The sequence below is a fragment of the Nyctibius grandis genome, chromosome W (assembly GCF_013368605.1).
Source record: "Nyctibius grandis isolate bNycGra1 chromosome W, bNycGra1.pri, whole genome shotgun sequence".
NCBI lineage: Eukaryota > Metazoa > Chordata > Aves > Nyctibiiformes > Nyctibiidae > Nyctibius > Nyctibius grandis.
In genome coordinates this window covers 6,406,667-6,420,754 of record NC_090694.1, presented here as the reverse complement: position 1 = coordinate 6,420,754, position 14,088 = coordinate 6,406,667, and the positions used below count along the sequence as shown (strand labels likewise).

The 14,088-nt window shown below is 47.8% G+C and overlaps 1 protein-coding gene across 4 annotated transcripts in view; it reads right to left on the bottom strand.

Annotated features, from left to right (window-relative positions):
* Positions 1–14,088, bottom strand: part of LOC137675701 (excitatory amino acid transporter 1-like) — a 138,847-nt gene that overhangs the window by 82,392 nt on the left and 42,367 nt on the right. For 3 of the 4 annotated variants that reach the window (XM_068421892.1, XM_068421893.1, XM_068421895.1), the window contains exon 2: positions 5,544–5,681. The exons of the other annotated variant lie outside the window; for it this stretch is intronic. In XM_068421892.1, the coding sequence (XP_068277993.1) occupies positions 5,544–5,681 (138 nt within the window). The remainder of the gene's footprint in view (positions 1–5,543; positions 5,682–14,088) is intronic. 4 annotated transcript variants of the gene reach the window in all.

Genomic DNA, 14,088 nt, shown 5'->3' with positions numbered 1-14,088 from the left:
GAGCCCCCCGCGAGCATCAGCCCTGAGCTGCTTCCTCCTGACCCCGGACCCAGAGGTTCCCGGCAACAAATCAGGAGAGGAGGGAGCATAGCCGGAGGCACCGCGGGCAATTTAAGCGATTTAAATGCTCCACCCCCTGTTATCGGGTGATAAAGAGCCTCCTGGAGGACAGGGACTAGTCCCTGCCCAGAAGGGAGTGGGAGACTCAGCTGTGACTGTGTGAGTCAGCAGTGACTGGGTGTGTCCCAGGGCAGGAGAGGCTGCAGTTGTTTGTAGCTCGTTGGGGAGGGCACTGACTCCCTCCCAGTGCACAAGGTGATGGAGGTGCCAAGGAGCTGTGAACCAGGGGTGGTACCAACAGGTATTTCCCAGTTCAGTGAAAGAACAATGGTATCTACCCGGCGGAAGAAGACCAAAATGGATGTGGGAACCCAGACAGAGCTCCCATGGAAGGAGGCGATGGTGCAGGTTGCGGGCTGCAGGGAATGCTACACTGTCTCTGTGGTGTCAGGGGGCTGTGTGTGCTGTGAGCAGGTAGATGATCTGCTCGGCCGAGCGGCACAGCTGCAAAGCCAGGTTGAAAGGCTTCAAGCCGAAGTAGAAAGGCTTAGGAGCATTCGGGAGGCTGAAATGGAGATAGACTGGTGGAGCCAGGCTCTGCCCTCCCTGCAACAAAAATGGGAGCACCTGCCAGAGAGCTCCCAGGATCGAGGGACCCCTGTACTCCCCCCCTCTCAGGTGGAAAACAATAACCTAGAGGAGAGGAGTGAGTGGAGGCAAGTCTATGGCCATGGCAAAAGGCAAGTGCCCTCCTTGCCTACCTTGCCTCCACAGGTGCCTCTGAGCAATAGATATGAAGCCCTAGTGGAATACAGCCGGTCCAATGGGGATGTGGTGGAGAGGCAACCTATATCAGAGGTCCCACCACAGTCAGAAAAACCTGACAGGCGTATAGCTACCTCCTCCACAAGGAAGAAGAGAAGAGTTTTAGTGGTTGGAGACTCCTTCCTAAAGGGATCTGAGGGCCCAATATGCAGAGCTGACCCCCATCACAGGGAGGTCTGCAGCCTGCCTGGAGCCTGAATCAGGGATATCACCAGGAAACTCCCCAGCCTGGTGAAGGCCACAGACTACTACCCCCTGCTGATCTTCCAGACAGGTGGGGAAGAAGCTGCATCCTGTAGTCTGAGGGGGATGAAGAAAGACTACAAGGCCCTAGGACGGTTGGTGAAAGAGTCTGGGGCACAAGTTGTTTTCTCCTCCCTCCTTCCATTTTCAGGTGATGACGTGGGATGGAATAGTAGGATTCTCTCTATTAACGCCTGGCTATGAGACTGGTGCTACAGGCAGGGCTTTGGGTTCTTTGATAATGGCTGGTTTTATAAGACACCAGACCTGACAGTAATACATGGGAAAGGTTTATGTCGTAGGGGCAAAAGGGTTCTGGGACAGGAATTAGCAGGGCTCATTCGGAGAGCTTTAAACTAGATTCGAAGGGGGATGGGGTAGTAGCTGGGCTTGCACCACTGGGGCAACGCTCTAGTGTTGAGGTAGACCAGGAGGCCTCCCATCCCCCTGGGGTGAAATCGGTGTGCCCAGCTCGCTCCCTGAAATGCCTGTACACCAATGCATGCAGCATGGGGAATAAGCAGGAGGAGTTAGAAATCCGTGTTCGGTCGGGGGGCTATGATCTAGTGGCAATTACAGAGACTTGGTGGGATACCTCGCATGACTGGAATGTGGTCATGGATGGCTATGTCCTGTTCAGGAAAGACAGGCCACTAAGGAGAGGTGGTGGAGTTGCTCTTTATGTGAGTGAGCAGCTAGAATGTATTGAGTTCTGTCCAGAGGCAGATCAGGAGCAAGTTGAGAGTTTGTGGGTGCGAATTAAGGGGCAGGCTGGCAGGGGTGATACTGTTGTGGATGTCTATTACAGGCCACCTGATCAGGATGAGGAGGGTGATGAGGCCTTCTACAGGCAGCTGAGAGCAGTCTCTCAATTACAGGGTCTGGTTGTCATGGGGGATTTCAACTACCCTGATATTTGCTGGGAGGCCTACTCAGCCAGCCATCCCCAGTCCAGGAGGTTCCTCCAGTGCATTGATGATAACTTTCTGATGCAAATGGTGGATGAGCCAACTAGGAGAGGAGCGCTGCTGGATCTTATCCTCACTAACAAGGAGGGTCTGGTTGAAGCGGTGAAGGTTGAGGGCAGCCTTGGTTGTAGTGACCATGAGATGGTAGAGTTCAGGATCTCATGTGGCAGGAACAGAATAGCTAGCAGAGTTGCAACCCTGGACTTCAGGAGGGCCAACTTTGGCCTTTTCAAGCAATTGCTAGGGGAAATCCCATGGGACAGGGTACTAGAAGGTAAGGGGGCCCAAGATAGTTGGTTAGCATTCAAGGACTGCTTCTTCCGAGCTCAAGATCAGAGCATCCCAGCAGGTAGGAAGTCAAGGAAGGGTACCAGGAGACCTGCATGGTTGAACAGGGAACTGCTGGGCAAACTCAAGTGGAAGAAGAGGGTGTACAGATCATGGAAGGAGGGGCTGGCCACTTGGGAGGAATATAAGTCTGTTGTCAGAGGATGTAGGGAGGCAACTAGGAAAGCTAAGGCCTCCTTGGAATTAAACCTTGCAAGAGAGGTCAAGGACAACAGAAAGGGCTTCTTCAAATACATTGCAGGTAAAGTCAACACTAGAGGCAATGTAGGCCCACTGATGAATGAGGTGGGGGCCCTGGAGACAGAGGATAAAAAGAAGGCGGAGTTACTGAATGCCTTCTTTGCCTCTGTCTATACTGTTGGAGGCTGTCCTGAGGAGCCCCGGACCCCTGAGGCCTCAGAAGAAGTCAGGATAGAGGAGGAATCTGTCTTGGTTGATGAGGGCTGGGTCAGGGACCAATTAAGCAACCTGGACATCCATAAATCCATGGGCCCTGATGGGATGCACCCACAGGTGCTGAGGGAGCTGGCGGAAGTCATTGCTAGGCCACTCTCCATCATCTTTGCTAAGTCGTGGGCAACGGGAGAGGTGCCTGAGGACTGGAGGAAAGCGAATGTCACTCCAGTCTTCAAAAAGGGCAGGAAGGAGGACCCGGGTAACTATAGACCGGTCAGCCTCACCTCCATCCCCGGAAAGGTGATGGAGCAACTTGTCCTTGGTGCTGTCTCTAGGCACATCAAGGATAGGGGGATCATTAGGGGCACTCAGCATGGCTTCACCAAGGGGAAGTCATGCTCAACCAACTTGATAGCCTTTTATGAGGATTTTACCCGGTGGATAGATGATGGTAAAGCTGTGGATGTGGTCTATCTCGATTTCAGTAAAGCGTTTGACACGGTCTCCCACAGCATCCTCACAGCTAAACTGAGGAAGTGTGGTCTGGATGATCGGGTAGTGAGGTGGATTGTGAACTGGCTGAAGGAAAGAAGCCAGAGAGTAGTGGTCAGTGGGACTGAGTCCAGTTGGAGGTCTGTGTCTAGCGGAGTCCCGCAAGGGTCGGTTCTGGGACCAGTTCTATTCAATATATTCATTAATGACTTGGATGAGGGAATAGAGTGCACTGTCAGCAAGTTCGCTGATGACACAAAACTGGGAGGAGTGGCTGACACACCAGAAGGCTGCGCAGCCATTCAGAGGGACCTGGACAGGCTGGAGAGTTGGGCGGGGAGAAATTTAATGAAATATAACAAGGGCAAGTGTAGAGTCCTGCATCTGGGCAAGAACAACCCCATGTACCAGTACAAGTTGGGGGCAGACCTGTTGGAGACCAGCGTAGGGGAAAGGGACCTGGGGGTCCTAGTGGACAACAGGATGACCATGAGCCAGCAGTGTGCCCTTGTGGCCAAGAAGGCCAATGGCATCCTGGGGTATATTAGAAGGGGTGTGGTTAGCAGGTCGAGAGAGGTTCTCCTCCCCCTCTACTCTGCCCTGGTGAGGCCGCATCTGGAGTATTGTGTCCAGTTCTGGGCCCCTCAGTTCAAGAAGGACAGGGAACTGCTAGAGAGAGTTCAGCGCAGAGCCACGAAGATGATTAAGGGAGTGGAACATCTCCCTTATGAGGAGAGGCTGAGGGAGCTGGGTCTCTTTAGCTTGGAGAAGAGGAGACTGAGGGGTGACCTCATTAATGTTTATAAATATGTAAAGGGAAGTGTCAAGAGGATGGAGCCAGGCTCTTCTCAGTGACATCCCTTGACAGGACAAGGGGCAATGGGTGCAAGCTGGAACACAGGAGGTTCCACTTAAATTTGAGGAAAAACTTCTTTACGGTGAAGGTGACTGAACACTGGAACAGGCTGCCCAGAGAGGTTGTGGAGTCTCCTTCTCTGGAGACATTCAAAACCCGCCTGGACGTGTTCCTGTGTGATATGGTCTAGGCAATCCTGCTCCGGCAGGGGGATTGGACTAGATGATCTTTCGAGGTCCCTTCCAATCCCTAACATTCTGTGGTTCTGTGGTTCTGTGAAATACAAATGGAAACCCAGAACATCGTATCTGGGAGACACTGTCATGCCTGCAAACAGCAAAAATATTTATTCAGATCATTTACAGATGGAAGAAGCAATATTACCAGCATGCAAGACCCTGGAGGAATCTTATGGTTACAGCTTTGTCAAACAAAATAGAGTAAGAGATTTGGGTCATGGATGCCAAGAGTGGTCTTAAGACTGACTTGAGAAGCATAAGACTTTTATCCAATTATCCTATAATGTGTAAAAAAAAAAAAACCCCCAAACATTAGCGTCTATAAAATTGCAAAGTAGTATACCTGTAAAGTTTATAGTTTGTTATTTAGATATTGAATAATACCTGTATATTTACTTGAGTATGAGTTCTGTAGCAAATATGTAGGAGCATCTTTTTTTTTAAAATCATTTGTGTGCTAAATGAGGTATTGCTCACTGTAGAAAAGTTTTTCCAGAGTTTTTAGCAATAAACTAGGAAAGTTCTTGTAAACCCATGAAAAAGTCCTGTTGTATTTAAGGATTTTTTTTAAATAATTAAATCTGTCATTTGTGAATTGCATTGAGTTTTCTGTGATTGTTCCCTGCCTGACTAAGGAAGTTCAAAATGTTGTTATTCACCTTGAAAATAAATGTCTCTGATTCAAAGGGAAACTCTAAGAATAATCCACTTAACATTGTGAGGCACTTGCACGATAAGAAGACAAATCTCATAGATAGATAACATTTCTCTTTGCCAAAAACCTTTATATAATATGAATGATTTTTATGGAAAAAGGGGCATTAAAAAGGATAAAGTGCTCCAAAGAATTTAAAAGAAAAAAAAACATCAAAAAGAAGGGTATTGTTTGAATACAGAAATTGGGAAAAGGCTCTTTTAGTTTCTGTGTATATTAATTCAAACCTTTTGTTATATTGTCTCTAAAACAGCAATAGCAGCAGTATTTCTTTCTGCAGGTTATAACACTTCTGTTCTAGCACATGAAATGTTCATTTTTTATGATTTTGTGTGTGCATCTTTATCAAATTATTTAAAAGAAAACTTCAGAACAAAGAAACTGTTTCTTTTTTTTTTTACCTGTGACTAAACTGGATACAATTAGTGGCAGGACCAGCATTTGCAGCATTCTCATGAGTAGTTCTCCTGGAAATGAAAAGTACTTGACTTCCCGATAGTTCATCTTATATGATCGGAGAGAAAATCCAAGGATTATACCTGAAGAGAGGGAAAAGATATCATGACTTACTCTTCTAAAGTAGTAGTAACATCTGAACGTGGATATCTGTATAGTACTTACTTGATGTATCTGATTGTAACATGCAGTTTTTACTACACCCCAGATTAGACTCAAATATCAGCTACCTATATGAGTAGTCCTACTGAAGCCAGTAAATTATTTTTTACTGTAACAGATTCAGAAGGTTATTTCTGTTGCTACTTTTTAAAATCTGGATTAATGTAAAAGGTACATCTTGAGCATTAATGAAAAGGAAACAGTCCCTGCTACTGCAACCGAGTGCTTTGACTTCTGGGATTTTTGAGTGTAATCATATATGCAATGCATATACATACTAGCCGCCAACCTTCAGAAGTCTTGTCCTTGCTTGTTTTCTCTGTGGGACCTGATCCTGTAGATGTGCTTCAGATTGGATGAGATAATCAGGAGAGATTTACTTGTGAATCCCCTTGTGGTTAGGTCTTTACACAGCAAAACAGCATCAGCAGTTTTACACATGCCTACCTTCAGAAACACAGGCACTTGCAAAGCAGCAGCTAATCAGGCTTGGAAAGTCTTACTGGATGATTAAGTTGTGGGTTTCAATGCCTGAGGGAATGGGGTAAGGGAGTGCCTGAATCCATTTATCTTGCTGGGAACAGATAAATGGTGCTTAAGATAAATTTACAAATGGAAGCCATAGATGGGCTGATATGTGTGGCAACCCAAACTTCTCAGCTAGAACTTCTCAGATTTTGTCCTGTACTTGGCACCAACTGCTGTATTTGCTTATTTGGTTAATTGACACAACTAGTTACAATTTACTGAGTGTTAAATGGTTTGGTGCCTATTTGATGTAGATCATCTATATCCAGACAGGCAACACGTGGCTGTATCTGGAACACTCCTTAACCATACAGATGGTGAAACTCAACTATTCCTCTTTCCCACTCTTGACTCCATGTTCTTGCCCACTGCCTAGTACTGGCATTTGTGCTAATTGTGGCTGTATAGAAAGTTGGATCAAAGAACTGATCCTACTGCAAAAATAATTTATTTTACTGGGTTATTTTTCGGCCAGGTCAATTCCCTGAGGTAATTTGTTTGCATGACTGCACAAGTTTTGGTACCTTCACAAGGGAATAGGTAGAAATGTGCCTTGGAGATGAGTTGGACTGCCCTTTTTGGCAGATAGGCAGACTTAGGTTTCCTAAAACTTTTCATGAAACTGCATCCTCATTGATGTTAGGCAGTAGTGCTCTCAAGCTCACTTCTAGAGCTTGTTAGAACTTGGGCATATCCTGAAAATGCAATAATATTGAACACTTGTGAAAATTGCTAGTTCAAATTCTTAATCACTTTGTGTTTTTTTCTTTTTTTAAATCAGATTTTAGATTGGTACATCCATACAGCAGATAATATCTTCATGCCAAATTTTACTAGCTAAAATATGCTATTATGTCTCCTACACTAGCTTATTGCCATCTGCTGATGTAAGGAAACATCTATAACTCTGATCTTAGCGACCCTTGTCTCTCTGATCATGCTGTTAGGGACTTCAGCAGATTGGTTAAGTTACAGGAGTCCAGAAGTGTCTTGTGTAGGATAGAAAATCTCAATATTACAGGATGGGAGAAAAGTGATTAGAGCACAATTGGAACAAAGCATGGATTTCACGCTATGGAAGAGAGTGGTGGGACTAGAAGACATTTGTTTTAGTCTCATTCATGTTCTATGGACTCAGGTAGTCAAAGTGCATTTTGTGTAAATGAATTTTTTAGGTAAAAGTAGATCATAAACGGTGTGATCATAAAAGGGCCTCTGAATTATTCTTGATTAAAAGACCTGCCTTAGAGTTCCCTTCTTTTCAATAAGGTTTTAAATTCCACTGCAGTGTTACTGATTATTTTCTTTTTATATGGGAAACACGTTTCTCTGTTATAAAGAATCCATCTGAAACTGAAGGACTTGGGGGGCGAGGTTCAAAGGGGCAATGCTCACGCCATTGCAACCAACCGGGGAATAAGCCAGGCCAACCAGAGCAGCGACAAATGTTCCTTAGCTGCCTCCCAAGATGAGAACCAGAAGACCAACCACCTCAAGTATATGTATACCAACACACGCAGCCTGGGGAACAAACAGGAGGAACTGGAGCTCTGCGCCCAGTCAGAAAGTTATGATATCATAGGAATAAGTGAAACATGGTGGGACAACTCACATGACTGGAGGATTGCGATGAATGGCTATAGGCTGTTTGGTAAAGATGGGCAGGGAAGAAGAGGAGGAGGAGTTGCGCTCTATGTTAAGGAGAACCTTGAATGTATAGAAGTCAACTATGGCGATTGTGGAAGCCCTATCGAATGCCTCTGGGTCAAGATCAGAGGAATCATCTCCAAGGGGGATCTTACAGTAGGCATCTGCTACCGACCTCCAAACCAAGATGATAAGGCCAAAGAAGCAATATTTGGGTCACTTAAGCAAGCTTTGGGTCAACAGAACCTGGTTCTTATGGGTGACTTTAACTACCCAGACATTTGTTGGAAGAACAATACAGCAGCTCACATGTTATCACATGTCCATCAAGTTCCTGGCTTAACTGTGAGCTTCGGAGTCTGCTCAAAACCAAAAGAGAAGCCTACCAGAGATGGAAAAGTGGACGAATGGCTGTTGAGAACTACAAGGGCATTGCCAGGGTGTGCAGAGATGCAGTTAGAAAAGCAAAATGTCAGCTCAAATTGAAATTGGCCAGCAATGTCAAAAACTACAAGAAAGGGTTCTTCAGGGACGTAAACAACAAGCAGATAGAGAAGGAAAATATTGGCCCACTGTTAAACAGGAAAGGTGAATTGGTCACCAACAATGCTGAAAAGGCAGAGGTTCTCAACACTTTCTTCACCTTTGTCTTTACCAGCACTGTTGGGCCTCAGGCCTCGAGAACAAAAATCCAGGTTGATGCAAACACAAACCCACCATCAGTGAAAGAAGAAGAGCTGGTATGTGAACTATTACAGGAGCTTGACCCCTACAAATTGATGGCCCTGACATCGTTGCGAGGCTGCTCTCCATAATCTTTGAGGTCGTGGAGATCAGGGGACATCCCAGAAGACTGGAAGAAGACTAATGTCACCCCCATCTACAAGAAGGGCTTAAAGGAGGATCTAGGAAATTATAGGCCCTTCAGTCCCTGGAAAAGTTATGGAACAAATCCTCCTGGGGGCTATCACAAGTCAAATGAAGTATGTGATTGGGAAAAGCCAGCATGGATTCACCAAGGGCAAATTGTGCTTAACAAACCTGATCGCTTTCTATGACAAAGTAACCTGCTTCGTTGCTGTGGGGTGAGCGCTGGACATAGAATCATTTTGGTTGGAAAGGACCTTTAAGATCATCAAGTCAAACCATTAACCTAACACTGCCAAGTCCACCACTAAACCATGTCCCTAAGCACCACGTCTACTCGTCTTTTAAATACCTCCAGGGATGGTGACTCCACCACTTCCCTGGGCAGCCTGTTCCAATGCTTGACAAGCATTTAGGTGAGGAAATTTTTCCTGATATCCAATCTAAACCTCCCCTGGCACAGCTTGAGGCTGTTTCCTCTCGTCCTATCACTTGTTCCCTGGGAGAAGAGACTAACACCCTCCTCGCTACAACCTCCTTTCAGGTAGTTATAGAGAGCGATAAGGTCTCCCCTGAGCCTCATTTTCTCCAGACTAAACAAACCCAGTACCCTCAGCCACTCCTCATAAGACATGCTCTGGACCCTTCACCAGCTTCATTGCCCTTCATTGGACTTGCTCCAGCACCTCAATGTCTTTCTTGTAGTGAGGGGCCCAAAACCGAACACAGTATTCGAGGTGTGGCCTCACCAGTGATGAGTACAGGGGTAGGATCACTTCCTAGTCCTGCTGGCCACACTATTTCTGATACAAGCCAGGATGCTGTTGGCCTTCTTGGCCACCTGGGCACACTGCTGGCTCATATTCAGCTGGCTATTGATCAACACCCCCAGGTCCTTTTCAGCCAGGCAGCTTTCCAGCCACTCTTCTCCCAGCCTGTAGAGCTGCATGGGGTTGTTGTGCCCCAAGTGCAGGACCCGACACTTAGCCTTGTTGAACCTCATACAGTTGGCCTCAGCCCATCAATCCAGCCTGTCGAGGTCCCTCTGCAGAGCCTTCCTACCCTCAAGCAGATCAACATTCCTGCCCAAATTGGTGTCATCTGCAAACTTACTGAGGGTGCACTCGATCCCCTTGTCCAGATCATTGATAAAAATATTAAAGAGAACTGGCCCCAGTACTGAGCCCTGGGGAACACCACTTGTGACCGGCCGCCAACTGGATTTAACTCCATTCACCACAACTCTTTGGGCCCGGCCATCCAGCCAGTTTTTTACCCAGTGAAGTAGATGCCCATCTAAGCCATGAGCAGCCAGTTTCTCCAGAAGAATGCTGTGGGAAATGGTATCAAAGGCTTTACTGAAGTCTAGGTAGACAACATCCACAGCCTTTCCCTCAACCAGTAAGCGGGTCACCTTCTCATAGAAGGAGATCAGGTTAGTCAAGCAGGACCTGCCTTTCATAAACCCATGCTGACTGGGCCTGATCACCTGGTTGTCCTGTACGTGCTGCATGATGGCACTCAAGATGATCTGCTCCATAACCTTCCCTGGCACCAAGGTCAGACTGACAGGCCTGTATTTCCCCAGATACTACTTCTGGCCCTTCTTGTAGATGGGTGTCACATTTGCTAATTTCCAGTCAACTGGGACCTCCCCGATTAGCCAGGACTGCTGATAAATGGTGGAAAGTGGCTTGGTGAGCACTTCTGCCAGCTCTCCTAGTACCCTTGGGTGCATCCCATCCGGCCCCATAGACTTGTGTGTGTCTAAGTGGCGTAGCAGGTCTCTAACCATTTCCCCTTGGATTATGGGGGCTTCACTCTGCTCCCCGTCCCTGTCTTCCAGCTCAGGGGGCTGGGTACCTGGAGAACAATTGGTCTTGCTACTAAAGACTGAGGCAAAGAAGGCATTAAGCACCTCAGCCTTTTCCTTATCCTTTATCACTGTGTTTCCCTTGCATCCAATAAAGGATGGAGATTCTCCTTGGCCCTCCTCTTGTTCCTAATGTATTTATAGAAACATTTTTTATTGCCTTTTATGGCAGTGGCTAGATAAATTTCTAGTTGGGCTTTGGCCCTTCTAATTTTCTCCCTGCATAGCCTCACAACATCCTTGTAGTCCTCTCGAGTCACCTTCCCCTTCTTCCAAATCTCGTAAACTCTCCTTTTTTTCCTGAGATCCAGCCAAAGCTCTCTGTTTAGCCAGGCCAGTCTTCTTCCCTGACGGTTCGTCTTCCAGCACATGGGGATGGCCTGCTCCTGCGCCTTTAAGATTTCCTTCCTGAAGAGTGTCCAGCCTTCCTGGACTCCTTTGCCCTTCAGGACTGCCTCCCAAGGGACTCTGTCCACCAGGCTCCTAAACAGGCCAAAGTGTGCCCTCCAGAAGTCCAAGGTAGCACTTCTGCCGACCCCCCCTTCCTTACTTCTCCAAGAATCGAAAACTCGTGATCACTATGCCCAAGACAGCCTTCAACTGTCACATCACCCACAAGTCCTTCCCTGTTCACAAACAAGTGGTCTAGTGGGGCACCTTCCCTAGTTGGCTCACTCACCAGCTGTGTCAGGAAGTTATCTCCCACACACTCCTGGAACCTCCGAGACTGTTTCCTCTCTGCTGTATTGTATTTCCAGCAGACATCCTGTAAGTGGAAGTCTCCCACGAGAACAAGGGCTACTGATCGCGAGACTTCTCCCAGATGCTTATAGAATATTTCATCTACCTCTTCATCCTGGTTGGGTGGTCTATAGCAGACTCCCACCATGTTATCTACCTTGTTGGCCTTCGCCCTGATCCTTACCCAGAAACACTCAACCCTACTGTCACCATCCTCAAGCTCTAGACAGTCAAATCACTCCCTGACATACAGGACCACCCCACCGCCTCTCCCTTCTGAAGAGTTTATAACCATCCATTGCAGCACTCCAGTTGTGCTGCCTCCCTGGGGCTCGGGTAAGGGATGTTGCCAGGAGGATTCCTCAACTGGTGAGGCCCTCTGACTACTACCCACTATTAGTATTCCAGGTGGGTAGGGATGAGATTGAAGAGAGAAGTCCCAGGGCAATCAAAAGGGAATTCAGGGCCCTGGGGCGTTTGGTGAAGGGGGTAGGTGCACAGGTGATATTCTCTTCAATTCCTTCGGTGTTTGGTGAAAATAGGGAAAAGACTATGAAAGTACAACAGATTAATATGTGGCTGAGAGACTGGTGCCGTAGGTGGGATTTTGGGTTTGTTGACCACGGGGCGGCTTTCATGGCACCGGGCCTGCTTATGCCGGATGGGGAACAGCTGAGTCAGAAGGGGAAAAGAGTTATGGCCCAGAAGCTGGCAGGGCTGATCAAGACGTCTTTAAACTAGGTTCGATGGGGGAGGGAGATAAGACCAGGGCAGCCACAAATGAACCTAGGGGCGACAGGCCTGCGTTGGGGGCAAGGCCGCTAGCCCAGCTGAAGTGTGTTTACACCAATGCACGCAGTATGGGCAACAAACAGGAAGAGCTAGAAGCCACTGTACAGCAGGAAGGTTATGATGTGGTTGCCATCACAGAAACGTGGTGGAATGACTCTCATGACTGGAGTGCTGCTATGGATGGCTATAGGCTCTTTAAGAGGGACAGGCGAAACAGGAGAGGCGGTGGGGTAGCGTTGTATGTTAGGGAGTGCTTGGACTGTGTCGAAATTGAGGAAGATGGTGAGGATGACAAGGTTGAATGCTTATGGGTAAAGATTAGGGGGAAGGTCGGCAGGGCGGACATTACGGTGGGAGTCTGTTATAGACCACCCAACCAGGATGAGCAGGCGGATGAGGCGTTTTACAAGCGGCTGTCAGAAGCCACCCGGTCGCCGGCCCTTGTACTCGTGGGCGACTTCAACTTGCCGGATGTCTGCTGGAAATACAACATGGCAGAGAGGAAGCAATCTAGGAGATTCCTCGAATGTGTGGAGGACAACTTCCTCATGCAAGTGGTAAATGAGCCCACTAGAGGAGGGGCCCTGCTTGACCTGTTGTTTGTGAACAGAGAAGGACTAGTGGGAGATGTGAGGGTCGGTGGCTGTCTTGGGAGTAGCGACCATGAAATGTTAGAGTTTTCGATAGTGGAGGAAGTAAGGAGGGGCAAGAGTAGAACTTCTGCCTTAGATTTCCGGCGGGCTGACTTTAGCCTGTTTAAGAAGCTGGTGGACCGAGTCCCTTGGGAGTCGGTCCTGAAGGGCAAAGGAGTCCAGGAAGGCTGGACATGCTTCAAAAGGGAATTGCTAAATATTCAGGAGCAGGCTGTCCCAGTCTGTAGGAAGACAAGCCATCAGGGAAAAAGACCAGCCGGGTTAAACAGAGAACTTAGGCTAGAACTTAAGGAAAAAAAGAGAGCCTATTTGCTCTGGAAGAAGGGTCGGGTAACTTGGGAGGTCTATAGGGATGTTGCCAGGTCGTGTAGGGAGAAGATTAGAAGGGCCAAGGCTCAATTAGAGCTTGATTTGGCTGCTACAGTCAAAGATAACAAAAAAAGCTTTTACAAATACATCAACAGCAAAAGGAGGGTCAAGGAGAGCCTCCACCACTTGCTGAATGAGGAGGGTAGTGTAGTGTCAGGGGATGAGGAAAAGGCAGAGGTGCTCAATGCCTTCTTTGCCTCGGTCTTTAATGTCAAGACCGGTTGTCCTCAGGAGACTCGGCCCCCAGAGCCTGAAGTTAGGGACGGGGGGCTGTGTGAACCTCCCGTAATCCAGGAGGAGAGGGTTAGTGACCTGCTGTGCCAGTTGGACACCCACAAGGCTATGGGCCCGGATGGGATTCACCCCAGAGTAATGAAGGAACTGGCAAATGAACTTGCCAAACCACTCTCTATTATCTACCAGCAGTCCTGGTGAACTGGAGAAGTTCCAGCTGACTGGAAGTTAGCAAATGTAACGCCCATCTACAAGAAGGGTCGGAAGGATGATCCAGGGAACTATAGGCCTGTCAGCCTGACCTCGGTGCCAGGCAAGGTGATGGAACAGATCATCCTGAGTGCCATTACACGGCATATGCAGGACAATCGGGGCGTCGGGGCCAGCCAACATGGATTCATGAAAGGCAGGTCCTGCTTGACCAACCTGGTCTCCTTCTATGACCAAGTGACCCGCTTAGTAGATGAGGGCAGGGCTGTGGATGTAGTCTATCTAGACTTCAGTAAGGCATTCGACACTGTCTCCCACAGCATCCTCCTAGACAAACTGGCTGCCTGGGGCTTGGATGGGTGGACTCTTCAGTGGGTTAAAAACTGGCTGGATGGCCCAGCCCAGAGAGTGGTG